The sequence below is a fragment of the Physella acuta genome, unplaced genomic scaffold (genome assembly GCF_028476545.2).
Source record: "Physella acuta isolate Inbredline_101_S28 unplaced genomic scaffold, ASM2847654v3 ptg000105l, whole genome shotgun sequence".
NCBI lineage: Eukaryota > Metazoa > Mollusca > Gastropoda > Physidae > Physella > Physella acuta.
Genome location: NW_026731625.1, coordinates 1,530,420 through 1,556,402, shown reverse-complemented (window position 1 = coordinate 1,556,402; position 25,983 = coordinate 1,530,420). Strand labels below are relative to the sequence as shown.

At 40.3% G+C, this 25,983-nt stretch overlaps 2 protein-coding genes across 6 annotated transcripts; one reads left to right on the top strand and one right to left on the bottom strand.

Moving 5' to 3' along the window:
• Positions 1 to 6,440: 6,440 nt before the first annotated feature.
• On the bottom strand, positions 6,441 to 10,448 carry LOC131932969 (DNA-directed RNA polymerase III subunit RPC7-like). Of its 3 annotated transcripts, none has more exons than XM_059289852.1 (6): positions 10,412 to 10,448; positions 8,829 to 9,054; positions 8,475 to 8,670; positions 8,112 to 8,236; positions 7,315 to 7,458; positions 6,441 to 6,694 (listed from the first exon to the last, which is right to left on the bottom strand). In XM_059289852.1, the coding sequence occupies exons 2-6, from the start codon at positions 8,940 to 8,942 to the stop codon at positions 6,608 to 6,610; spliced, it is 666 nt and encodes a 221-aa protein (XP_059145835.1). In that variant the 5' UTR covers positions 8,943 to 9,054; positions 10,412 to 10,448; the 3' UTR covers positions 6,441 to 6,607. The 3 variants fall into 3 exon arrangements, with proteins under 3 accessions (XP_059145835.1, XP_059145844.1, XP_059145845.1); XM_059289861.1 differs by having other exon boundaries at positions 10,375 to 10,424; XM_059289862.1 differs by lacking the exon at positions 10,412 to 10,448 and adding an exon at positions 10,390 to 10,407.
• A 211-nt stretch (positions 10,449 to 10,659) lies between these two features.
• LOC131932254 (ATP-dependent Clp protease ATP-binding subunit clpX-like, mitochondrial) lies at positions 10,660 to 25,807 on the top strand. Of its 3 annotated transcripts, none has more exons than XM_059289131.1 (12): positions 10,660 to 10,722; positions 12,576 to 12,690; positions 12,899 to 13,168; positions 13,829 to 13,968; positions 14,208 to 14,388; positions 14,590 to 14,760; positions 15,839 to 16,003; positions 16,128 to 16,381; positions 16,649 to 16,780; positions 18,960 to 19,127; positions 19,896 to 19,988; positions 24,287 to 25,807. In XM_059289131.1, the coding sequence occupies exons 2-12, from the start codon at positions 12,633 to 12,635 to the stop codon at positions 24,479 to 24,481; spliced, it is 1,827 nt and encodes a 608-aa protein (XP_059145114.1). In that variant the 5' UTR covers positions 10,660 to 10,722; positions 12,576 to 12,632; the 3' UTR covers positions 24,482 to 25,807. The 3 variants fall into 3 exon arrangements, with proteins under 3 accessions (XP_059145114.1, XP_059145101.1, XP_059145108.1); XM_059289118.1 differs by having other exon boundaries at positions 10,683 to 10,838; XM_059289125.1 differs by having other exon boundaries at positions 10,685 to 10,823.
• Positions 25,808 to 25,983: the final 176 nt, after the last annotated feature.

The following is a 25,983-nucleotide window of genomic DNA, read 5'->3' as shown; positions in this document are numbered from 1 at the left end:
GGTATTATATAACGTATAGTCTTTTCTTTAATTTAGATTACTAATTAAAGCTAAGAATGTTGAGGTATTATATAACGTAGTCTTTTCTTTAATTTAGATTTAAAACATTTGTTAAGTAAAATATCTGCTGTTTATTTTATTTTAGGTGGTCATATGGTGGATATAATTCTAAGTTAATTTTTTAAATAATTATCATTAAAAAAGTTTAAAAAAAACCCACGTTTTCTGATTGAAATAAAAAGTAGAAAATACATGCTATACATCACAATAATGCAAGCGATCACTCTACTATAAGCGATGAAAAACGTGGGGCGCCGAAGTAAAAGTTTTTTATTGGTCATTGTTAATATAAGATGTAAAAGTTATATTACTATTGATTAGATAATGCTATTGATTTATATTAGGGAGCTTGTAGAGAGTCAACAGTATTAGAAACTGTAAGAAAATCACGGCGCCCCACGTTTTTCATCGCTTATAGTAGAGTGATCGCTTGCATTATTGTGATGTATAGCATTTATTTTCTACTTTTTAGTTCAATCAGAAAACATGGGTTTTTAAAAACTTTTTTAATGATAATTATTTTCTACTTTTTAGTCTTTGTCTGTTTGTTTGCATTCAAATCTTGCTATCGATTTGATCTTCTCGCATTCACTTTTTTTTTTGGGTAAACGAAGACAACTCGTAAAAAACACGTGCCTTTTCCAATCGACGTTTCTTATGTGTTGGATTTGCATAGGTTTGTACACAAACACCGCGTGACCACAACTCAGTAAGCCTGAAGAGGGAAAGTACCTAACCTTGTTTTCATCAAATTACAATTACTGGGTTATGTCCCCTTTTCCCACGTTTTTTGTACAAATATATAGGGGTCTAAAATGATCAATAAAATGTTTCCATGGATCAATTTAGTAATAATAACAATTGAATATTCTATTGTCATCGGAAACAAAGCTTCCCTGAAAATTTCAGCGCGCTAGCTAACTGGGAAGTGCCCGAAATTTCGATCGCAAGATTTGATTGGATAACCAAAGAAACAGACGCAAAAGCAAGTTAAAGAAAACGTGGGAAAAATCAGAATATGTGTACCTTGGCCTTTATAAAATGTCTAATAATCTTATGATTATCTTTAATAATCCTGTAAATAAATCAAGTTGTTGATTAGAATCTTCTAAACCCATTTGTCTATGTCCTCAGTGAGGACCTTTGACTAGAGTATAAATATAACTTACATCAGTTTTACATGATATATTTTATATACCTATTATTTCGCTAAGAAAATCTCACATATGCATGTAATATTGTGATACATCTTTATTCACATATTCAGCTAATGCTTAAGTGCCTTCTTTCATGTACACAACCTGAACCAATGTTGAATTATTTTTATCTTTAAAACTGTTGATAAAATCAAGATCTAAATTTGATATTTTAATGATTGTTGATGTTATGATGTGGTGTTATGTTTATGATGTGGTGCTAATGTAGTATGCCTTTGTGCTATTTTCAAATATGTAACATAGAATGCTGTACTTTTAAAAATGTGTATAGAATATTTGTTATTGTTTCATAGAGGATGGTCTCTTTTGAGTCATCTGTTAAATTGTAAGATATTTTCTTTGTATGGTTCCATGTTTCTTGAGACAAAGATGCTTGTGTGAACAACAGTTTCTTTGTTACAGTGCCATCTCTGGTGTGGTCAGTTGTGGGTACAGTACCATTTGTGGTGTGGTCAGTTGTGGGTACAGTGCCATCTCTGGTGTGGTCAGTTGTGGGTACAGTGCCATCTCTGGTGTGGTCAGTTGTGGGTGGGTACAGTGCCATCTCTGGTGTGGTCAGTTGTGGGTACAGTGCCATCTCTGGTGTGGTCAGTTGTGGGTACAGTGCCATCTCTGGTGTGGTCAGTTGTGGGTGGGTACAGTGCCATCTCTGGTGTGGTCAGTTGTGGGTACAGTACCATCTCTGGTGTGGTCAGATGTGGGTGGGCACAGTGCCATCTCTGGTGTGGTCAGTTGTGGGTGGGTACAGTGCCATCTCTGGTGTGGTCAGTTGTGGGTACAGTGCCATCTCTGGTGTGGTCAGTTGTGGGTACAGTGCCATCTCTGGTGTGGTCAGTTGTGGGTGGGTACAGTGCCATCTCTGGTGTGGTCAGTTGTGGGTACAGTACCATCTCTGGTGTGGTCAGTTGTGGGTACAGTGCCATCTCTGGTGTGGTCAGTTGTGGGTACAGTACCATCTCTGGTGTGGTCAGTTGTGGGTACAGTGCCATCTCTGGTGTGGTCAGTTGTGGGTACAGTACCATCTCTGGTGTGGTCAGTTGTGGGTACAGTGCCATCTCTGGTGTGGTCAGTTGTGGGTACAGTGCCATCTCTGGTGTGGTCAGTTGTGGGTACAGTGCCATCTCTGGTGTGGTCAGTTGTGGGTACAGTGCCATATCTGGTGTGGTCAGTTGTGGGTACAGTGCCATCTCTGGTGTGGTCAGTTGTGGGTGGGTACAGTGCCATCTCTGGTGTGGTCAGTTGTGGGTACAGTGCCATATCTGGTGTGGTCAGTTGTGGGTACAGTGCCATATCTGGTGTGGTCAGTTGTGGGTACAGTGCCATCTCTGGTGTGGTCAGTTGTGGGTGGGTACAGTGCCATCTCTGGTGTGGTCAGTTGTGGGTACAGTGCCATCTCTGGTGTGGTCAGTTGTGGGTGGGTACAGTGCCATCTCTGGTGTGGTCAGTTGTGGGTACAGTGCCATCTCTGGTGTGGTCAGTTGTGGGTACAGTGCCATCTCTGGTGTGGTCAGTTGTGGGTGGGTACAGTGCCATCTCTGGTGTGGTCAGTTGTGGGTACAGTGCCATCTCTGGTGTGGTCAGTTGTGGGTACAGTGCCATCTCTGGTGTGGTCAGTTGTGGGTACAGTGCCATCTCTGGTGTGGTCAGTTGTGGGTGGGTACAGTGCCATCTCTGGTGTGGTCAGTTGTGGGTACAGTGCCATCTCTGGTGTGGTCAGTTGTGGGTGGGTACAGTGCCATCTCTGGTGTGGTCAGTTGTGGGTGGGTAAGTGCCATCTCTGGTGTGGTCAGTTGTGGGTACAGTGCCATCTCTGGTGTGGTCAGTTGTGGGTGGGTACAGTGCCATCTCTGGTGTGGTCAGTTGTGGGTACAGTACCATTTGTGGTGTGGTCAGTTGTGGGTGGGTACAGTGCCATCTCTGGTGTGGTCAGTTGTGGGTGGGTACAGTGCCATCTCTGGTGTGGTCAGTTGTGGGTACAGTGCCATCTCTGGTGTGGTCAGTTGTGGATGGGTACATTGCCATCTCTGGTGTGGGTGGGTACAGTGCCATCTCTGGTGTGGTCAGTTGTGGGTGGGTACAGTGCCATCTCTGGTGTGGTCAGTTGTGGGTGGGTACAGTGCCATCTCTGGTGTGGTCAGTTGTGGGTACAGTGCCATCTCTGGTGTGGTCAGTTGTGGGTGGGTACAGTGCCATCTCTGGTGTGGTCAGTTGTGGGTGGGTACAGTGCCATCTCTGGTGTGGTCAGTTGTGGGTGGGTACAGTGCCATCTCTGGTGTGGTCAGTTGTGGGTACAGTGCCATCTCTGGTGTGGTCAGTTGTGGGTGGGTACAGTGCCATCTCTGGTGTGGTCAGTTGTGGGTGGGTACAGTGCCATCTCTGGTGTGGTCAGTTGTGGGTGGGTACAGTGCTATCTCTGGTGTGGGTGGGTACAGTACCATCTCTGGTGTGGTCAGTTGTGGGTGGGTACATTGCCATCTCTGGTGTGGGTGGGTACAGTGCCATCTCTGGTGTGGTCAGTTGTGGGTACAGTGCCATCTCTGGTGTGGTCAGTTGTGGGTGGGTACAGTGCCATCTCTGGTGTGGTCAGTTGTGGGTACAGTGCCATCTCTGGTGTGGTCAGTTGTGGGTGGGTACAGTGCCATCTCTGGTGTGGTCAGTTGTGGGTACAGTGCCATCTCTGGTGTGGTCAGTTGTGGGTGGGTACAGTGCCATATCTGGTGTGGTCAGTTGTGGGTACAGTGCCATATCTGGTGTGGTCAGTTGTGGGTGGGTACAGTGCCATCTCTGGTGTGGTCAGTTGTGGGTGGGTACAGTGCCATCTCTGGTGTGGTCAGTTGTGGGTACAGTGCCATCTCTGGTGTGGTCAGTTGTGGGTGGGTACAGTGCCATCTCTGGTGTGGTCAGTTGTGGGTGGGTACAGTGCCATCTCTGGTGTGGTCAGTTGTGGGTACAGTGCCATCTCTGGTGTGGTCAGTTGTGGGTACAGTGCCATCTCTGGTGTGGTCAGTTGTAGGTGGGTACAGTGCCATCTCTGGTGTGGTCAGTTGTGGGTACAGTGCCATCTCTGGTGTGGTCAGTTGTGGGTGGGTACAGTGCCATCTCTGGTGTGGTCAGTTGTGGGTACAGTGCCATCTCTGGTGTGGTCAGTTGTGGGTGGGTACAGTGCCATCTCTGGTGTGGTCAGTTGTGGGTACAGTGCCATCTCTGGTGTGGTCAGTTGTGGGTGGGCACTGTGCCATCTCTGGTGTGGTCAGTTGTGGGTGGGTACAGTGCCATCTCTGGTGTGGTCAGTTGTGGGTGGGTACAGTGCCATCTCTGGTGTGGTCAGTTGTGGGTACAGTGCCATCTCTGGTGTGGTCAGTTGTGGGTACAGTGCCATCTCTGGTGTGGTCAGTTGTGGGTGGGTACAGTGCCATCTCTGGTGTGGTCAGTTGTGGGTACAGTGCCATCTCTGGTGTGGTCAGTTGTGGGTGGGTACAGTGCCATCTCTGGTGTGGTCAGTTGTGGGTGGGTACAGTGCCATCTCTGGTGTGGTCAGTTGTGGGTACAGTGCCATCTCTGGTGTGGTCAGTTGTGGGTACAGTGCCATCTCTGGTGTGGTCAGTTGTGGGTGGGTACAGTGCCATCTCTGGTGTGGTCAGTTGTGGGTACAGTGCCATCTCTGGTGTGGTCAGATGTGGGTGGGCACAGTGCCATCTCTGGTGTGGTCAGTTGTGGGTGGGTACAGTGCCATCTCTGGTGTGGTCAGTTGTGGGTGGGTACAGTGCCATCTCTGGTGTGGTCAGTTGTGGGTACAGTGCCATCTCTGGTGTGGTCAGTTGTGGGTGGGTACAGTGCCATCTCTGGTGTGGTCAGTTGTGGGTGGGTACAGTGCCATCTCTGGTGTGGTCAGTTGTGGGTACAGTGCCATCTCTGGTGTGGTCAGTTGTGGGTACAGTGCCATCTCTGGTGTGGTCAGTTGTGGGTACAGTGCCATCTCTGGTGTGGTCAGTTGTGGGTGGGTACAGTGCCATCTCTGGTGTGGTCAGTTGTGGGTGGGCACTGTGCCAAAAGTCATAATAAATGTAGTCTGACATGTTACTATGGTAACACATTCACATAAAGCATGTTCTATCAGAGTGAAATCAGCAGTGGAGGAAGTGCTCATTTTATGGCTTGAAATGTTTCAGCTGGGAGGTGGACTGTTGGTTTAATTGGCCGTTTTTTCTACTCCAATTCTTAATTTGATTGTTGAAGTATACCACCATACTTATTGCATCTGCCCTTTGCCACCAGAGTTTAAAAAAATACAAATCTGTGATTATTTTTCTTATAATTCTCAATTGTTGATTTTTTCTATTTAATTGTTTATTTAATGTTTAAAATTTTGTTTTGCTATTAATTTATAAAACATAATATTAATTTTTTGGGTGAAATGTTTATTTAGTTGTTTTAACAATCATGTTTTAAAACTACAATATGCTTTAACAATGAATATTTATTTAAATGAATGATTTGATGTTTAACTATTTCACACATTGTGAGATGTATAAAAAGGGTTGAACACTTCTTCAGGGAATTTTTCACCTTCCATTTCAAGTGGTGTCATGTCATGTGGTGTCATGTCATGTGGTGTTATGAGATTAGATGTAGATTAGTGCACACACCACCGTTGTTGTAGCTAAGAAATAGTTCACAAAAAATGAATACTATGGGTGGGTAAGCCAAAATTTCAAAACTAGTCACTATTTTAATTATGCGCACACTTGAGTATAACTCAGACTTAAGCTGAGGCGACTGAATATTGGTTTGTTCCAAAGTTCACCTTTTCATCAATTTTAAAACCACTGGCAGCATTTGTTTAAGGCATCTAGTTTTTAAATCCACCTATTTATGGTTTTACTTTGTGACAATTTAAATCATCTTAAGGTGGCCCATCCACATTATGGTTTCATTTTGTAATTGTGAACATTTAAATAAATTACTTATTTCTTACGGTGGTCAAAATGTTTATTGAGATTATTAATATTATTGTGAATGGGTTAACTCATTATGTTGGTACAGGAAATAAAAGATGTTTACTTCAGTGTGTTCAGTGCTGGTATATACAGGTTGACATGGGTATATTAAAACTGTATTTTTTAAGTTAGTTTGGGTTTGAACAAAAACTAGTTTATAGTCAAATCACATTAGGTAGCTTTTATTTCTTAAGTAAAACAACAAAAATGTATTTACAATCAACCAAAACAGATTTACTTCAGTCCACTCTACTCAGCTATGCAACATGTCCAATATTCACACCACACACATCATGAGCTAGTCAACAACAATCCTTGATAATGAGATGCCAGTTAATATGTTGGTCCTTCATCATCGTCTTCATCATCATCACCGTATCCTTCTCCATTATCAAAATAATCCAAGTTATAATCTGTTTCCTAGTTTTGAAAAAAAAAAAAATCACAAAATATTTTTCAAAATAAACTAAATGTATAAAAGCTACAACAATGAAGGAAGTTAAAGCTAGCTTTAGATGATAATCATCTACTACCATACAGTCTTTTTAAAGAACATAATTTTTTTGACATTTTTTGAAGGCTTTTATTACGTTTACTAAGTACGTTTGTTTGTGTCTCCGCAAATCTTGGAAAATTAATTTTACCCACTTTTCCATTTGTCTGATTCAGCTGGAAGTGTTAGATATTTGATTTCATATGAAGGCTGAATATATTCCCTTTCATAGGGAGTTTATTGAAAGATTAACGTTCTATAACATGATGTGTGTTTAATTTTCATCAAGCACCCAAGTTTTTTAGTCATACCAGCATATACTTCATATAGCTTTAATAAGGTTACCATAAAGACCATGCAGAAAGGGAAAGAAAAGTTTCAAGGAATCAGGACAAAATTTATCTAGATGAGTATTTTGTAGGCATTTTTCTTATATTATAGTACATTTTTTTTCACTTATTATTTATGAATATTGAGAAATATTGTCTATAAATATATTTTATTATTCTGTATTCTACCAAGTTCTGATTATTATCACTTGTGTTACCTCTTCTATTTCTTCATCATCAAGTTCCTCTTCATCATCCTCATCTCCTTCTTCTTTTTCTGTCTTCTTCTCTTCATCATCCCCTTCCTCATGAGCTTCTATGTCTTCTAGATTTTCTGTCTTGGCATCACCTTGTTCAAGTTTCTAGAACACAAACAGTAGATCAAACTTAAAGAAAATCAGAAATAAAACAACAGTAGATCATACTTTAAAAATTACAAATAATAAAATAGATCATACTTAAAAGTCAGAAATAAAACAACAGTAGATCACACTTTAAAAAATAGAAATAATAAAATAGATCATACTTAAAAATCAGAAATAAAACAACAGTAGATCACACTTTAAAAAATAGAAATAATAAAACAGAGTAGATCACACTTAAAGAAAAATCAGAAATAATAAAATAGTAGATAAAAATCAGTCAACAAAAGTAAAGAGAGTGAATTAACATTTACAACATAGGGTGTGTTAACATTAGTAAAGAGTGAATTAACATGTGCAACAGTAAAGAGAGCGAATTAACATGTGCAACAGTAAAGAGAGCGAATTAACATTTACAACAGTAAAGAGAGAGTGAATTAACATTTACAACAGTAAAGAGAGAGTGAATTAACATTTACAACAGTAAAGAGAGAGTGAATTAACATTTACAACAGTAAAGAGAGTGAATTAACATTTACAACAGTAAAGAGAGTGAATTACATTTACAACAGTAAAGAGAGAGTGAGTTACCATTAGTAAAGAGAGACATATTGACAACAATAGAGAGAATGGACAGTTGTGTGCAGACCAACCTCCAGTAACTTGGATACATCTTCATCTCTGGATAACTTTGGAAGTTTGGCTGTGTTTCTAGCGCCTGCTACAGGTTTCTTTCTCTTCACTCGTTCTTGTAATTCAGCAGGAAACCGTGACCAGTCTAGGGAAATAATTCATTCAATCAAGTCAATTAACTGTCCCAAATACTGGACTCTGTGAATTGTTAGAGCAGGATTAACTTTTATATGAATCAGGTTGGCTATGCCACTAATAAATAAGAAAGAAGTTTGGGAATATGAATAATAATTAATCAATATACAAGTACCCCTTGCAAAGCTGGCAAACCACATACTGACCAGAAAAATGTTTTACAAGCAGGGTAAAAAGAATAAATTTACCTGGTGACCAGCCAGGCATAGAATCAGTTGTACCAAGCTGGTATTTATCCGAATATCTTTCTATGTCTTTTATTTTATTAGGTGCTTTGATATAACAAGGAGATTTGTGGAATGACTCTCTCAACTCTTGCTTCAGTGCCAACATGTAATCCATATCATCACTTTGAGATAAAGGCACTGGCTTGTACATTAAAGGCTGTAAGAATGTAGGCACTAGATATGAATATCGTGATTAAATGCAAAAATTATTTGGTGATTAATCCATAGAGACTTTTATAGTTAGTGTGTTTTTTGTGTGCATAACTATCATGCTAACTAACTATATGCAACAAGAATTTAAAAATGAATACTTACAGGATAAAGAGGGGGCGGGTGTGCAACAGTTGGTAAAATTTCTCCTCGTCCTAAACCAAGTGCTTCTATATTGATGGACATACCCCGCCCTCTGCCTCTTCCTCTGCCACCCATTTTTTTATGTTTATAAGCTAACTATGTCCCAGTAGGGACAACAGACAAACCTAACCTAACCTATAAGCTAACTATTTCTTAAGTTACAATTATTTAAAAACATTTTAATATTCTGCAAAAAAAGAAATTAAAAAAAAAAGATTAGTTTAGGGCTATGGGTAATTTATTTATGAAGTTCATAAAATAATTTGAATTCCTGATAAAACCCTTAAGCGTATACTGATGTTAAAGCACAGTCCTCATGCATCCATACCCTCCCTTCTATGTCACAATGTAGTCATCAAAAATAGATGTTCTTTTGAGTCTTTTGACACATAAGGTCTACAATAGTCTACATCAGGGGTCTCCAAACTACGGCCCGCGGACCAGATGCGGCCCGTGAGGTCCTATCATCCGGCCCGCTGCAATATTTTTGTCCACGGAATAAATGTTTGTTAGTGGTGGCTGAGAAGCTATGCCCAGAAAATTAAAAACAATTTGAAAATGTAGCTTTGAGTGCAAATACCATTGCCCGCCATGTTGCAGACATTGGTGAAAACATCGTGACTCAAACAGTGAAAAATGCAAGCAAGTTTCGCAATTTTTTAATTGTAATGGATCAGTTGCTGGACAGCTGTTCCACATCTCAACTGCTTATGTTGATTAGAGGTGTGGATGAAGACATAAACATAACACAAGAGCTGGCTTCCCTATATAGAATGAATATAGATAGTTCAGAGACAGTTCAAAGATGAACTGCAGCTGGAGGTCATTAGAGACACATTCAAAGAAGGGCGGCTGGGTTTTTATAAGTTTTTGCAAAAGGGAGATTTTCCTAATATTAAAACTTTTGCATCAAAGTACCGTTCAATTTTTTGAACAAGATACCTGCGTGAACAAACACTTTCAAGAATGAAATATGTGAAGAACAATTTGAGTGCAAACTTGGACAGCGAGTGTGTTGTAGGCCACCAACAGTGTTTCTTTCAGACTTTTTTCTCTCCAAGGGGGGGGGGGACACTTGAAATTTGTATATATTTCTTTATAAATTATATTTCGTTAAGGGGGGAGGGACGGGGGAACGGGACGGTACACGTTTTTCGGGGGGGGGGGGCGCTACCACCCCAAAAAGATGTCTTGAAGAAACTCTGCCCCCCCCCCCCCCCCAACTGATATTTCAAATTTGGGTAATCTATCGTTTTGGCAGATTCTAGAGTAGATCTAGATCTAGATTCTAGTACTAGACTAGATAAAAACTAGATTCTAGATCTAGTAGTAGTAGTAGTCTAGTACTAGATCTAGTTAATGCGGCCCTCGGGCTGAAAAGTTTGGAGACCCCTAATCACTAATCTAGATCTAGCTATACTTTATACTAATTTATAGTGTAGACTGGAGAAATATATAGATCTAGCCTAGATATAATATTAAAATTAATTATTTATTAGTGTGTTACATTAGTAATAAATACACTAATAGTTAGTTAGGCCTACAAGACACAAGAGCCATCTGACAAAATGAACCGGATGTGTAAAAATTGTAAACATAGGGACCGACCGTGGCAAATTAATAAATTTACATATAAAGCTTAACATTTGTTCTAATATTTAACAAAATAAATTTAGAAACATTTTATTAACAATTTTAATGTATAATAAAGTGTTATTTTGATTTTTTTATACTGAAATATTTTTCAAAAAGACCCTTATAAAACTATTTTATTTTAGATCCCTAAATTGACCTTACACTTCAACATTGACCCAAAATTGTTTTATCTAGAATACATATTCTGTGCCACCATGTCGTATGTGTTTGTGTTTGTTTTTAGTGAATAGAACGAAGCAACATCAGTTTACAGAAGTGTTAATTTAAACGTTTTTAGTCAAATATGTTCTTTTTTATTTGGTAAAAACAAAGAAAGTATGCCTACTACTACCTACACTACTCTAGGCTATTATTAGAATCTAGTAACTACTACTAGTACTAGAGTCTAGATCTAGAATCTAGATCTAGATATCTAGTTCTAGATCTAGATCTAGTACTGTCTAGTAACTAGATCTAGTACTATTAACTAAGAAAGAAGAGTTTTAATTTTTTATTGATTAAAAATAAAATTTCTAGACTAGATCTAGTCTAGGATCTAGAAGAGCTAAAAATAGGTCTAGATCTACAAAACAATCTACTGAATATTAACTACTGACCTAGCTAGACTAGATTCATTATTGATTATTTATTTATTTATTATCATTTAAGTTAAGTAAGACATTTTAAGAGATTAGTTTCAGGTTAGAAATTTAGAATTAACTAGTCTATAACTGCTATAATAAATAATATAAACAAATTTGACTGAGCTCACAATAAATATTGGATTAGGCCTAGATCTAGATGTCTAAAAGTAAATCTATAGTATAGGCCTATTAAATAATTTATTTTATAATAGTAGGCCTATAGACTACTAGATTCTAGGAGTTGAGATGTGAGGAGAGTTGAGTTTATAAAAAATCAATAAATTTCTATCACAATTTCAGCCTTTAAAAAATGCAAAATAATGTTAATAATAATAACTTTAATAAGGGGTAAAAGTCAGTTTCTAACATTAAGTGTTTAGTTTAAAATACATACTGTCAAAAACAATTTCCAAAAAAAAAAAGAATCTTCATCTTTTAAGTTCATCTGTTTAAATGACCTCAGCATATGAGGGAATACTGTGGTGTGGTTAACACTATGCCCAGCCAGTCAGATACCCATCAGAGCTGGGTAAACTCGGAGGCTTCGTAATTTCCTACAGGCTTGAACCTATGATTCAAACAGTCTTAAGCTCCACACCTTCCCCATGGATTGTAGAATATAGGCTAGTTATTAGTTATTGGTATAACTGCTACTAGCTTCAACTACATTATTTATTTTTTAAATTAAAATTTAAGGGCTTTTATCTAATAAAATGAAAGTATTAAATTATTAAAATGCCTAAGTAATTATTTTTGAATAAAATTGCCTAACTACTAATGATAATGATACTTTCTGTTAAACTACAAACTAATACTCACTAGGATATGGGCAGACATTGCCAATGCAGTGCCTAATAAGCAAACTTTGCTGTAGCCTTAATTAACTCTCACCCTATTATAGACCACTCTAGCTCTAAACCTTACAAATATAGGATTTCCCCCGCTTTACCTACCCATCTTGAACTGATTTAACCTTTCTGACCTGTTGATCTTTAGATTAAGCAGAATTTCATCTGTATAATGTCAATGATCTCTTGATATAATTGGATAGTGTGGTTAGAACTATGCCATTCCATCTTTAATTACACTATCTGCAGCCATCAGAGCTGGATGGACGTAGGGACATCCTACAGGTTCAAACCTAAGAAACTTGTCAGAGACTCTCTTTAATAATCTAGCACACTCATCGAAAGATTGAAATTGTTAATAATTATGATACTTCAGATAAGCAATCGCCATCAGTGAAATACACCAAACTAATCTGTAGCTCTGATCATGACATTGGCCAAGAGAGATGATGAAGAACAGAAATTTAATTTTAATAACACTATCAAATTTTTTTCTGATTTACTTTTGAGTTTACACAACAATAAATGTTTTTAACAAAATGTTAATGCATTTATTAACATTTCTTAACATCCTTTTTCAGGTGTGGACAATAAATTTTCATCTTCAATTGTCTGGGAATTAGTCAAATCAAATCAAAATGTCAAGTGCTGCTCGATATGGGAGAATAATTCTCAGACATGTTAAGTCTCGTGGAAGTAAGTTGTTAGCTAGTTTGTTATTTTCATTACAATTTTTATATAACTGAACTATATGCAAGTTTATTTTAAAATCTATTATTTTATTACTTTTGCATTACAAGTTTTATAATAAGCAAACAATGTTTTTATAAATTATTAATTAAGATACAAATTTTGTATAATTGAAGTTTTTAAAATTTTCCTTAACTTTTTTGTCTTTTATCAGGTGGACAGGTTTTTCGTATGAAATTTCAAGTAGCTGTACATGAAGAGCCAGTGTGTGCAAACATTACTGCTTGTATACAGCGTCAGTACGCATCTACCACAAGTTCTGGGAACGGTGGGGATGAGACCACTGAGGACAAAAATAAACCTAAAGCTCCAGTAACACCAGCCAAAGGTGGCACAGACAAAGGGAAAGGGGGCAAGAAAGGGTCCAACCAGCTTTGTTGCCCAAAGTGTGGCGATCCTTGTACACATGTAGAAACTTTTGTTTGTAAGTAACCCATTGCCCAAAGTCTGGGGATTCTTGTACACATGTAAACCTTTGTTTGTAAGTAACCGATTGCCCAAAGTGTGGGGATTCTTGTACACATGTAAACCTTTGTTTGTAAGTAAACCATTGCCCAAAGTGTGGGGATTCTTGTACACATGTAGAAACTTTTGTTTGTAAGTAACCCATTGCCCAAAGTATGGGGATTCTTGTACACATGTAGAAACTTTTGTTTGTAAGTAAACCAATGCCCAAAGTGTGGGGATTCTTGTACACATGTAGAAACTTTTGTTTGTAAGTAACCCATTGCCCAGTCTGGGGATCCTTGTACACATGTAGAAACTTTTGTTTGTAAGTAACCCATTGCCCAGTCTGGGGATCCTTGTACACATGTAGAAACTTTTGTTTGTAAGTAACCCATTGCCCAAAGTCTGGGGATCCTTGTACACATGTAGAGCAATATTTCACATTTCTAAAACCAACTCTTGCAAAATTATTCTTGTAAACATAATAGCTGATATTATAATGAAATATTTTGTTATAATGTAGTAGAATGTGGCATTAAAAGGGGAAGGCTAAAAACCAATACCTTAGTCATAACTTTATGGTTGTTTAATATAACAACAGCACTAACTGCCATTTTACTAATTTGTTTACTTTCAGCATCCACTCGCTTTGTCAAGTGTGAGAAGTGCCACCACTTTTTTGTTGTGTTGTCAGAAACAGATTCAAAGAAAAGCTTCAAGGAATTTCGGGATGAAAAAATTAACCAAAGAAAGAAAACACCACCTCCACCAAAAAAGGTATTTAACTTTAAAAGGAACTGTTTAGTTTACTACAGCTGGAGGTTTACGAAGTAAAAACTTGCAATTAAAGTATTACAGTTCAGCTGATGGTGACGCATTCAAGTAAATCAAATGTAATGTTCTTCATCTAATAGTAATAACACTTAATTTCTAATGAGAAAACTAATTTTTTAAATCTAATTTACATTTCAGATTTTTGAGAAAAACTAATTTTTTAAATCTAATTTACATTTCAGATTTTTGAGTTTTTAGACAGATATGTTGTAGGACAAGATCACGCCAAGAAAGTTCTCTCAGTGGCAGTGTACAACCACTACAAGCGTATCTACCACAACCTGCCAGGGGGGAACACTAGCACAAAGGAGACAACTACATCGCAGTCAGGACAACATTTCCCACACACTTTCTCACCTCGAGGTAATTTCTCACCCTGCTGTTTTAGAATCGGTTTATAATTAGTTGAAAATTTCTCTTAAGGCATTCAGTTGTCCTACTGTATTTGGACTGTTATGCTCAGACGATATTTAGTCTTTTTTTATATCCTGCAATAAAGCCTGCAATTGCTGATGTATTCCTAGATATGCTTCAAATAGCTTTCAATTGCTGGTATATTCCTAGATATGCTTCAAATAGCTGTGACGGGGCCACTGGGACCAAGTGTTGGTGGCTCCACACAGAGCCCCAGTGGGGGGGAGGAGACAAGCAAGAAGTCTGATATACTGGAGTCTGCTGTACACGAGCTGCAACTGGAGAAAAGTAACATCCTCATGTTGGGGCCTACTGGCTCAGGTAATGTTAACATTCTCATGTTGGCTCAGGTAATGTTAACATTCTCATGCTGGGGCCTACTGGCTCAGGTAATGTTAACATTCTCATGTTGGGTCAGGTAATGTTAACATTCTCATGTTGGGTCAGGTAATGTTAACATTCTCATGTTGGGTCAGGTAATGTTAACATTCTCATGCTGTGGCCTACTGGCTCAGGTAAAGTTAACATTTTCATGTTGGGTCAGGTAATGTTAACATTCTCATGCTGGGTCAGGTAAAGTTAACATTCTCATGTTGGGTCAGGTAATGTTAACATTTTCATGTTGGGTCAGGTAATGTTAACATTCTCATGCTGGGGCCTACTGGCTCAGGTAAAGTTAACATTCTCATGTTGGGTCAGGTAATGTTAACATTCTCATGTTGGGTCAGGTAAAGTTAACATTTTCATGCTGGGGCCTACTGGCTCAGGTAATGTTAACATTCTCATGTTGGCTCAGGTAATGTTAACATTCTCATGTTGGGTCAGGTAAAGTTAACATTTTCGTGTTGGGGCCTACTGGCTCAGGTAATGTTAACATTCTCATGCTGGGTCAGGTAATGTTAACATTCTCATGTTGGGTCAGGTAATGTTAGCATTCTCATGTTGGGGCCTACTGGCTCAGGTAATGTTAACATTCTCATGTTGGGGTCTACTGGCTCAGGTAATGTTAACATTCTCATGTTGGGTCAGGTAATGTTAGCATTCTCATGTTGGGTCAGGTAATGTTAGCATTCTCATGTTGGGTCAGGTAATGTTAGCATTCTCATGTTGGGTCAGGTAATGTTAGCATTCTCATGTTGGGTCAGGTAATGTTAGCATTCTCATGTTGGGTCAGGTAATGTTAACATTCTCATGCTGGGTCCTACTGGCTGAGGTAATGTTAACATTCTCATGCTGGGCCCCACTGAGTCAGGTACTGAATGCTAACATTTTTTTTATGTTAATCTAATGAAGTTACATCCCTTTTATTGAAGTTTTATAATTGTTTTGCTTTCTTGATGAGAAACTATCTTAACCCTGTTAACTCACCTAAAACATTGAATTGCTGTCGTGCTTGCAGGTAAGACTCTCCTGGCTCAGACACTGGCTCGCTGTTTGGATGTCCCATTTGCTATTTGTGACTGCACCACTCTGACCCAGGCAGGTTATGTGGGGGAGGACATAGAGAGTGTTATAGCCAAACTTTTACAGGATGCCAACTACAATATAGAGAAGGCACAGCAAGGTACAGTAACTCTCTATTGACTTGTTTCTCTCTAGTGTTCCTAAATGTTTGATCTAAAAATTATTGTTGTTATAAAACTTTTGTTTTATGATTATTACATCATTGTGCAATGCTGGTGTTTTAGGTATAGTGTTCTTAGATGAAGTGGACAAAATTGGCTCCGTGCCAGGAATCCATCAGCTGAGAGATGTGGGAGGGGAAGGCGTGCAGCAGGGCATGCTCAAGATGTTGGAGGGTACCATTGTCAATGTCCCAGAGCGTAACTCACGCAAGCTCAGGGGGGAGACGGTTCAGGTGGACACAACAAACATTTTGTTTGTGGCTTCTGGAGCTTTCAATGGCCTTGACCGCATCATCAGCAGACGCAAAAATGAAAAGGTAAATTTCTTAACTTGGTCACAAGCATTTATAAGTTAATCATCATGTATATATCATCTTACTCTACCCCTGGGTACCTCTTCATGTCCTAGTTACATTGTCTTAACTCTATCTGACATTACTACATTCTTTAAACTGTCCAAATCTTATCTTGTGCTATATCCTATCTTATCCTATATCCTATCTTGTTCTATATCCTGACTCTTTCGTCCTATATCCTGTGCTACATCCTGACAATCCTTATCCTATATTCTGACTATCCTACAGTATCTAGGATTTGGCACCCAACGAAGCACCAGTGAGGGCCGGCGTGCAGCATCTGAGGCAGACGTGAAGAGCCAAACAGAAAGTTCTAACGCTGTTCTAGATAATGAGGAGAGAGATGCTCTACTCAAACAGGTCAGGTGTGTGGCTGGTGTGTGGGAGAGGTCAGGTGTGTGGGAGACAGGTCAGGTGTGTGGCTGGTGTGTGGGAGACAGGTCAGGTGTGTGGGAGACAGGTCAGGTGTGTGGCTGGTGTGTGGGAGACAGGTCAGGTGTGTGGCTGGTGTGTGGGAGACAGGTCAGATGTGTGGGAGACAGGTCAGATGTGTGTCTGGTGTGTGGGAGACAGGTCAGGTGTGTGGCTGGTGTGTGTGAGACAGGTCAGGTGTGTGGCTGGTGTGTGTGAGACAGGTCAGGTGTGTGGCTGGTGTGTGGGGGACAGGTCAGGTGTGTGTGTGGTGTGTGGGAGACAGGTCAGGTGTGTGGCTGGTGTGTGGGGGACAGGTCTGGTGTGTGGCTGGTGTGTGGGAGACAGGTCAGGTGTGTGTGTGGTGTGTGGGAGACAGGTCAGATGTGTGGCTGGTGTGTGGGAGACAGGTCAGGTGTGTGGCTGGTGTGTGGGAGACAGGTCAGATGTGTGGGAGACAGGTCAGATGTGTGTCTGGTGTGTGGGAGACAGGTCAGGTGTGTGGCTGGTGTGTGGGAGACAGGTCAGGTGTGTGGCTGGTGTGTGGGAGACAGGTCAGGTGTGTGGCTGGTGTGTGGGAGACAGGTCAGATGTGTGGGAGACAGGTCAGATGTGTGTCTGGTGTGTGGGAGACAGGTCAGGTGTGTGGCTGGTGTGTGTGAGACAGGTCAGGTGTGTGGGAGACAGGTCAGGTGTGTGGGAGACAGATCAGGTGTGTGGCTGGTGTGTGTGAGACAGGTCAGGTGTGTGGCTGGTGTGTGTGAGACAGGTCAGGTGTGTGGCTGGTGTGTGGGTGACAGGTCAGGTGTGTGTGTGGTGTGTGGGAGACAGGTCAGGTGTGTGGCTGGTGTGTGGGGGACAGGTCAGGTGTGTGGCTGGTGTGTGGGAGACAGGTCAGGTGTGTGTGTGGTGTGTGGGAGACAGGTCAGGTGTGTGGCGGGTGTGTGTGAGACAGGTCAGGTGTGTGGCTGGTGTGTGGGGGACAGGTCAGGTGTGTGTGTGGTGTGTGGGAGACAGGTCAGGTGTGTGGCTGGTGTGTGGGGGACAGGTCAGGTGTGTGTGTGGTGTGTGGGAGACAGGTAAGGTGTGTGGCTGGTGTGTGGGAGACAGGTCAGAGGTGGGAGACAGGTCAGGTGTGTGTTGTGTGGGAGACAGGTCAGGTGTGTGGCTGGTGTGTGGGGGACAGGTCAGGTGTGTGTGAGACAGGTCAGGTGTGTGGCTGGTGTGTGGGAGACAGGTCAGATGTGTGGGAGACAGGTCAGATGTGTGTCTGGTGTGTGGGAGACAGGTCAGGTGTGTGGCTGGTGTGTGGGGGACAGGTCAGGTGTGTGTGGTGTGTGGGAGACAGGTCAGGTGTGTGGCTGGTGTGTGGGGGACAGGTCAGGTGTGTGTGTGGTGTGTGGGAGACAGGTCAGGTGTGTGGCTGGTGTGTGGGAGACAGGCCAGATGTGTGGCTGGTGTGTGGGAGACAGGTCAGGTGTGTGGCTGGTGTGTGGGAGACAGGTCAGGTGTGTGTGTGGTGTGTGGGAGACAGGTCAGATGTGTGGGAGACAGGTCAGGTGTGTGGCTGGTGTGTGGGAGACAGGTCAGGTGTGTGGCTGGTGTGTGGGGGACAGGTCAGATGTGTGTCTGGTGTGTGGGAGACAGGTCAGGTGTGTGTGAGACAGGTCAGGTGTGTGGCTGGTGTGTGGGAGACAGGTCAGATGTGTGGGAGACAGGTCAGGTGTGTGTCTTGTGTGTGTGAGACAGGTCTGGTGTGTGTGTGGTGTGTGTGAGACAGGTCACATGTGTCTTTGGTGTGTGTGGGAGACAGGTCAGGTGTGTGTCTGGTGTGTGTGAAACAGGTCAGGTGTGTGTGAGACAGGTCAGGTGTGTGGCTGGTGTGTGTGAGACAGGTCTGGTGTGTGTGTGGTGTGTGTGAGACAGGTCACATGTGTCTTTGGTGTGTGTGGGAGACAGGTCAGATGTGTGGGAGACAGGTCAGGTGTGTGTCTGGTGTGTGTGAAACAGGTCAGGTGTGTGTGAGACAGGTCAGGTGTGTGTGGTGTGTGTTTGATATGTTTGATTGTGTGTTCTGATTGAGTGAGGTCTAACATGGTCTATACAGTTTTTATCCTTTGACTGACAGGTTGAAGCCAGGGATATGATTGAGTTTGGAATGATCCCGGAGTTTGTAGGCCGCCTGCCTGTTGTTGTCCCCTTTCACAGTCTGACAGAGGACATGCTGGTCAAGATCCTGGTGGAACCACGCAACGCCCTCGTACCTCAGTACCAAGCTCTCTTTGGGATGGATAAGGTCATTCTTGTTGCCAGTCATTTTTGTTTGTTGTTGGGGTTTGGTGTGGGCTGGATGTCAGTGTGGGCTGGATGTCATTGTGGCCTTGATGTCAGTGGGGGCTGGATGTCAGTGGGGGCTGGATGTCAGTGGGGGCTGGATGTAAGTGTGGGCTGGATGTGAGTGTGGGCTCTATGTAAGTGTGGGCTCTATGTCAGTGTGAGCTTGATGTCAGTGTGGGCTTGATGTCAGTGTGGGCTTGATGTCAGTGTGGGCTTGATGTAACCGTGGGCTACATGTCATTAATTGTCTGGGCTTGATTTCATCAATTGACTGCGTGCTGTATGTCATTAGTTGACCATGGGTACTATGTCATTAGTGTACTGTGGGCTGCATGTCATTAGTGAACCGTGGGCTGTATGTCATTAATTGACCGTGGGCTGTATGTCATTAGTGTACCGTGGGCTGTATGTCATTAGTGTACTGTGGGCTGCATGTCATTAGTGTACCGTGGGCTGTATGTCATTAGTTGACAGTGGTTTGTATGTCATTAGTGTACCGTGGGCTGCATGTCATTAGTGTACTGTGGGCTGTATGTCATTAATTGACCTTGGGCTGTATGTCATTAGTGTACCGTGGGCTGTATGTCATTAGTGTACTGTGGGCTGCATGTCATTAGTTGAGTGGTTTGTATGTCATAAGTGTACCGTGGGCTGTATGTCATTAGTGTACCATGGGCTGTGTGTCATTTATTGACTGTATGACATGTAGATTTTATTATTTGACCAGATCTATCTAGAGGTCAAGGAAGACGCCAAGAGAGCTATAGCCCACTTAGCTTTGGAGAGAAAAACTGGAGCTCGTGGACTGAGAGCTATTATGGTATGTTTAGAGAAACTTTAACCCTTTATTGTTTGGGCTTTTAAAATATTTTACTTTCAACCCAAATGACAACATGTTTTACCTTACACTCATTTTAAAATTTTAAAAAAATATCTACATATATCAAAATATCAAAAGACGCAAAATTTGAAGAAAATTGTCTTAGTTTAATATGTTTGGGCTAAATAGCTTAAAAAAGTAAAAATAAATAAACCGGGAGTGATCTCCCCTAAACTTTCTCGAATATTCTTATATAACTTGGAATATAGACATGATTTTTAATTACTTAAACTTTTAAAAATAGAATAGAATCTCATAGAAAAAAGAATTGCGCACCAAGCGAACGCCAAAACAAAATGTGCATAATAGTGCGCAATATTATTAGTACTTTATAAATTTACATGCGTTTTTTGAGAAATCGGTAATAGCGTAAATTAGTTTTTCTGGTCAACGGAAATTACTAAAAATTTGACAGAAGGTAGAGAATTAGATCTTTTACTTGCATGTAAAATTTCATTTAACCTTCTGGGGTCGGCGTGGTCGAGTCGGTAAAACTCATGGTTGCTAAACCGAAAAGTCTCGAGTTCGAACCCTCGGGCAGATGAGGCTCGTTAGCTGGGGACAGCCACTCTTCTAGGAGAGACAACTCCAAAATTAAACAACTGCTTCCTTGTAGTTTGTTCTTGGTTGGACAAAGGCTATGGAAGCAAATCCAAAAAGAAAAGCAGGCTGAAATCGGAGTCAATGGCCTCAATGGCGCATAACCAGTTGGCACGTAACGCTTAATTGTGTTGGAGGCGTGGTCGAGTCGGCAATAAGCTAATGGTTGATAAATTCGAACAAAATCTCGAGTTCAAACCCACTGGCAGATAAATCTCAATCCCCCTCAACACTAATAATTAAGAACGAAGAAGAAGAGAATTTAACCTTCTGAAATAGGACTCAAGTTATAGGCTTTCGAAAAATTCAAAGTAGAAAAAGTACCACTTCCGGTTATCGGAAATTGCTCAAAAGTTGATCAGGATCTACGATTTTGATAAAATACTTATATATGAAATTTCATCAACCTAACTCTAACAGTACTCAAGTTATCGTGTTTACACACAGACAGACACACACACAGACAGACATACGGACAAGATCGCAAAAATATGTTTTAACGTATCAGTGATTACAAGACTTTCTCTATACTTCGTATATACGAGAAAGTAAAAAATAAAAATAATATCAAACCTAAAAAAAACTTTAAAAAATTTTGTTTTTACATTATTTTAATCAAGCTATTTGATAGAATGCTAAAAAATTTATTCAACAGTCACTGAAACTACTTTCACTTTTGTTTTTCATTAACTATATATTCATAAATTAATGTATTGTGGTTGAAAAGTGGGTCAACATTTTGTTTGGCCATACAGGATGTGAAAAGGTTTAAATGCCCAAACAGTTAGGGTTAATGTTTAATCTGTCGCTAGTGCTAGTTAGAAACAGTGTTAATGGTTAACTAGATCTAGTTACAATTTGTGGAGGGCTACTGTGTTTATTAATGGAGGGCTACTGTTTTTAATTGAGGGCTACTGTGTTTAATTGAGGGCGAATGTTTAATTGAGGGCTACTGTTTTTAATTGAGGGCTAATGTGTTTAATTGAGGGCTAATGTGTTTAATGAAGGACTACTCTGTTTAACTGAGACTTTGTGTTGCTGTGTTTAATTGAGACATTGTGTTGCTGTGTTTAACTGAGACTTTGTGTTGCTGTGTTTAACTGAGACTTTGTGTTGCTGTGTTTAACTGAGACTTTGTGTTGCTGTGTTTGAGACTTTGTGTTGCTGTGTTTGAGACTTTGTGTTGCTGTGTTTAACTGAGACTTTGTGTTGCTGTGTTTAACTGAGACTTTGTGTTGCTGTGTTCAACTGAGACTTTGTGTTGCTGTGTTTAACTGAGACTTTGTGTTGCTGTGTTTAACTGAGACCTTGTGTTGCTGTGTTTAACTGAGACTTTGTGTTGCTGTGTTCAACTGAGACTTTGTGTTGCTGTGTTTAACTGAGACTGTGTTGCTGTGTTTAACTGAGACTTTGTGTTGCTGTGTTTAACTGAGACTTTGTGTTGCTGTGTTTGAGACTTTGTGTTGCTGTGTTTGAGACTTTGTGTTGCTGTGTTTGAGACTTTGTGTTGCTGTGTTTAACTGAGACTTTGTGTTGCTGTGTTTGAAACTTTGTGTTGCTGTGTTTGAGACTTTGTGTTGCTGTGTTTAACTGAGACTTTGTTTTGCTGAGTTTAACTGAGACTTTGTGTTGCTGTGTTTAACTGAGACTTTGTGTTGCTGTGTTTGAGACTTTGTGTTGCTGTGTTTAACTGAGACTTTGTGTTGCTGTGTTTAACTGAGACTTTGTGTTGCTGTGTTTAACTGAGACTTTGTGTTGCTGTGTTTATTTGAGACTTTGTGTTGCTGTGTTTGAGACTTTGTGTTGCTGTGTTTGAGACTTTGTGTTGCTGTGTTTAACTGAGACTTTGTGTTGCTATGTTTAACTGAGACTTTGTGTTGCTGTGTTCAACTGAGACTTTGTGTTGCTGTGTTTAACTGAGACTTTGTGTTGCTGTGTTTAACTGAGACTTTGTGTAGCTGTGTTTAACTGAGACTTTGTGTTGCTGTGTTTAACTGAGACTTTGTGTTGCTGTGTTCAACTGAGACTTTGTGTTGCTGTGTTTGAGACTTTGTGTTGCTGTGTTTAACTGAGACTTTGTGTTGCTGTGTTTGAGACTTTGTGTTGCTGTGTTTAACTGAGACTTTGTGTTGCTGTGTTTAATTGAGACTTTGTGTTGCTGTGTTTGAGACTTTGTGTTGCTGTGCTTGAGACTTTGTGTTGCTGTGTTTAACTGAGACTTTGCGTTGCTGTGTTTGAGACTTTGTGTTGCTGTGTTTGAGACTTTGTGTTGCTGTGTTTAACTGAGACTTTGTGTTGCTGTGTTTAACTGAGACTTTGTGTTGCTGTGTTCAACTGAGACTTTGTGTTGCTGTGTTTAACTGAGACTTTGTGTTGCTGTGTTTAACTGAGACCTTGTGTTGCTGTGTTTAACTGAGACTTTGTGTTGCTGTGTTCAACTGAGACTTTGTGTTGCTGTGTTTAACTGAGACTTTGTGTTGCTGTGTTTGAGACTTTGTGTTGCTGTGTTTGAGACTTTGTGTTGCTGTGTTTGAGACTTTGTGTTGCTGTGTTTAACTGAGACTTTGTGTTGCTGTGTTTGAAACTTTGTGTTGCTGTGTTTGAGACTTTGTGTTGCTGTGTTTAACTGAGACTTTGTTTTGCTGAGTTTAACTGAGACTTTGTGTTGCTGTGTTTAACTGAGACTTTGTGTTGCTGTGTTTGAGACTTTGTGTTGCTGTGTTTAACTGAGACTTTGTGTTGCTGTGTTTAACTGAGACTTTGTGTTGCTGTGTTTAACTGAGACTTTGTGTTGCTGTGTTTATTTGAGACTTTGTGTTGCTGTGTTTGAGACTTTGTGTTGCTGTGTTTGAGACTTTGTGTTGCTGTGTTTAACTGAGACTTTGTGTTGCTATGTTTAACTGAGACTTTGTGTTGCTGTGTTCAACTGAGACTTTGTGTTGCTGTGTTTAACTGAGACTTTGTGTTGCTGTGTTTAACTGAGACTTTGTGTTGCTGTGTTTAACTGAGACTTTGTGTTGCTGTGTTCAACTGAGACTTTGTGTTGCTGTGTTTAACTGAGACTGTGTTGCTGTGTTTAACTGAGACTTTGTGTTGCTGTGTTTAACTGAGACTTTGTGTTGCTGTGTTTGAGACTTTGTGTTGCTGTGTTTGAGACTTTGTGTTGCTGTGTTTGAGACTTTGTGTTGCTGTGTTTAACTGAGACTTTGTGTTGCTGTGTTTGAAACTTTGTGTTGCTGTGTTTGAGACTTTGTGTTGCTGTGTTTAACTGAGACTTTGTTTTGCTGAGTTTAACTGAGACTTTGTGTTGCTGTGTTTAACTGAGACTTTGTGTTGCTGTGTTTGAGACTTTGTGTTGCTGTGTTTAACTGAGACTTTGTGTTGCTGTGTTTAACTGAGACTTTGTGTTGCTGTGTTTAACTGAGACTTTGTGTTGCTGTGTTTATTTGAGACTTTGTGTTGCTGTGTTCAACTGAGACTTTGTGTTGCTGTGTTTGAGACTTTGTGTTGCTGTGTTTAACTGAGACTTTGTGTTGCTGTGTTTAACTGAGACTTTGTGTTGCTGTGTTTAACTGAGACTTTGTGTTTAACTGAGACTTTGTGTTGCTGTGTTTAACTGAGACCTTGTGTTACTGCAGGAGACCATACTGCTAGACTCTATGTTTGATGTGCCTGGCTCAGACATAACTACTGTGATAATTAACGAGAAAGTGGTCAAGGGAGAGGAAGCTGCTGTTTACATCAGGTCGCCCAAGCTGACACAAAATGATGCCGAGTCGCCTGAGGATTCTGGGTGTGAGGATGAAGAGGAGTTGAAAGTCAGACAGTCTTGATGTCAGGCTGTCAGACAGTCTTGATGTCAGGCTGTCAGACAGTCTTGATGTCAGGCTGTCAGACAGTCTTGATGTCAGGCTGTCAGACAGTCTTGATGTCAGGCTGTCAGACAGCCTTGACGTCAGGATGCCAGTCTAGATGTCAGTCTGTAAACCTATGTCCAGTTGTGACAAATGTGAATAAAATTGTTTTCTTCAAAGCTGTTGTAACCATACCTGAAAGCTGGGACAGATGGGGTTTGATCTGAACGGGCCTAGGTTCTCCTCACATTATAATAACTTATTGTATCTGATCATGATATTACACAACTATTTAACCTTTTGAAACAGTTCAGTTGAAAAGTGACAGTCAATACACTTGCTCCAAGTAGTGTTTCAGTAACGGTTGCTCTACAAAATATTTTGCTCAAAATTTTTTTTTTCCTAAAAAACCAAAAAAAGAAAGTTTGTTGTCAGTTCTCACCGCTGTAAAGGTCAGGTAAAAAAAATATTTCCTCAATCTGCCGGTTGATGTGTAGAAGTTTGGTCACTATGGTGGGATGTCACCTGTTGATGGTTTCTTGAACTTATTTTGGGACTCTACTTGATCCACTGGCCTAAATTAATCAGGAGTGTTTGAAATGTTGGTCTGCTTCCATTGGTCTCGTTAGACCCAGCTGAGTGATTAGAACTTTAAGTACTTGGTCTCATTAGCTGTCACAGCTTATTAGTGTTATCATGTTTTGTTTTCTTTGGTACCTAACTGGTTGGGGTTCACATTTTTAAATGTATAAACAATCTAATGCAGGTTGATCAAGTTGGTAGTCAAAAATCTGGTCACTGTGGCCACAGATACACGTTGGCCAGATAAATGTTTGTTGGCTAAAATAGTTTTAAAATTAACAGTTTTTTGGTCCCAGCTCTGTCTATACATACCACTTAGTGTGACCGAGTGACCAAAATTGTGTGAGTTTGGCCAAAATTGTGTGAGTTTGGCCAAAATTGTGTGAGTTTGGCCCAAACAGCATTATCTAGAATTTAGAAGTCATGTTTTTAAAATTACTTTTGACAGCTGGGTTTGTGAATTCTTACGTCAGATTTATTTAGCAACATTGTCATCGTGAATTCTTCACTAACACTTGACCACCTGTTCTAACTATTTAGTTTGTTTATTTATACCAGATAGTTTTTAAAAGATCCATGCTGTTTTTATATCCAAATTGTATTTTTATCATTCAGTAAATCATTGTTTTTATTCTCATCTGTATGATAAAATTCTTCTTAAAATAATGTTTTTGGTGTTGAAGCTCTTTTGGAAAGAAAATAAAGATAACTGTTTTTAACACATTTTCTCCAATCTTTGTCTTTTATTTGCAACAAAACATTTGGCTGTTTCAGGTTATCCTCTAAAATAATAAGGAGTTTCGAAGCAAATCAGTCGTAAGAATTTGCGTTCGTTACTTCCCCTTTCACATGAAATACTTGTCATATCTGCTTGCGAGTGACGACAGAAATGAGACAGT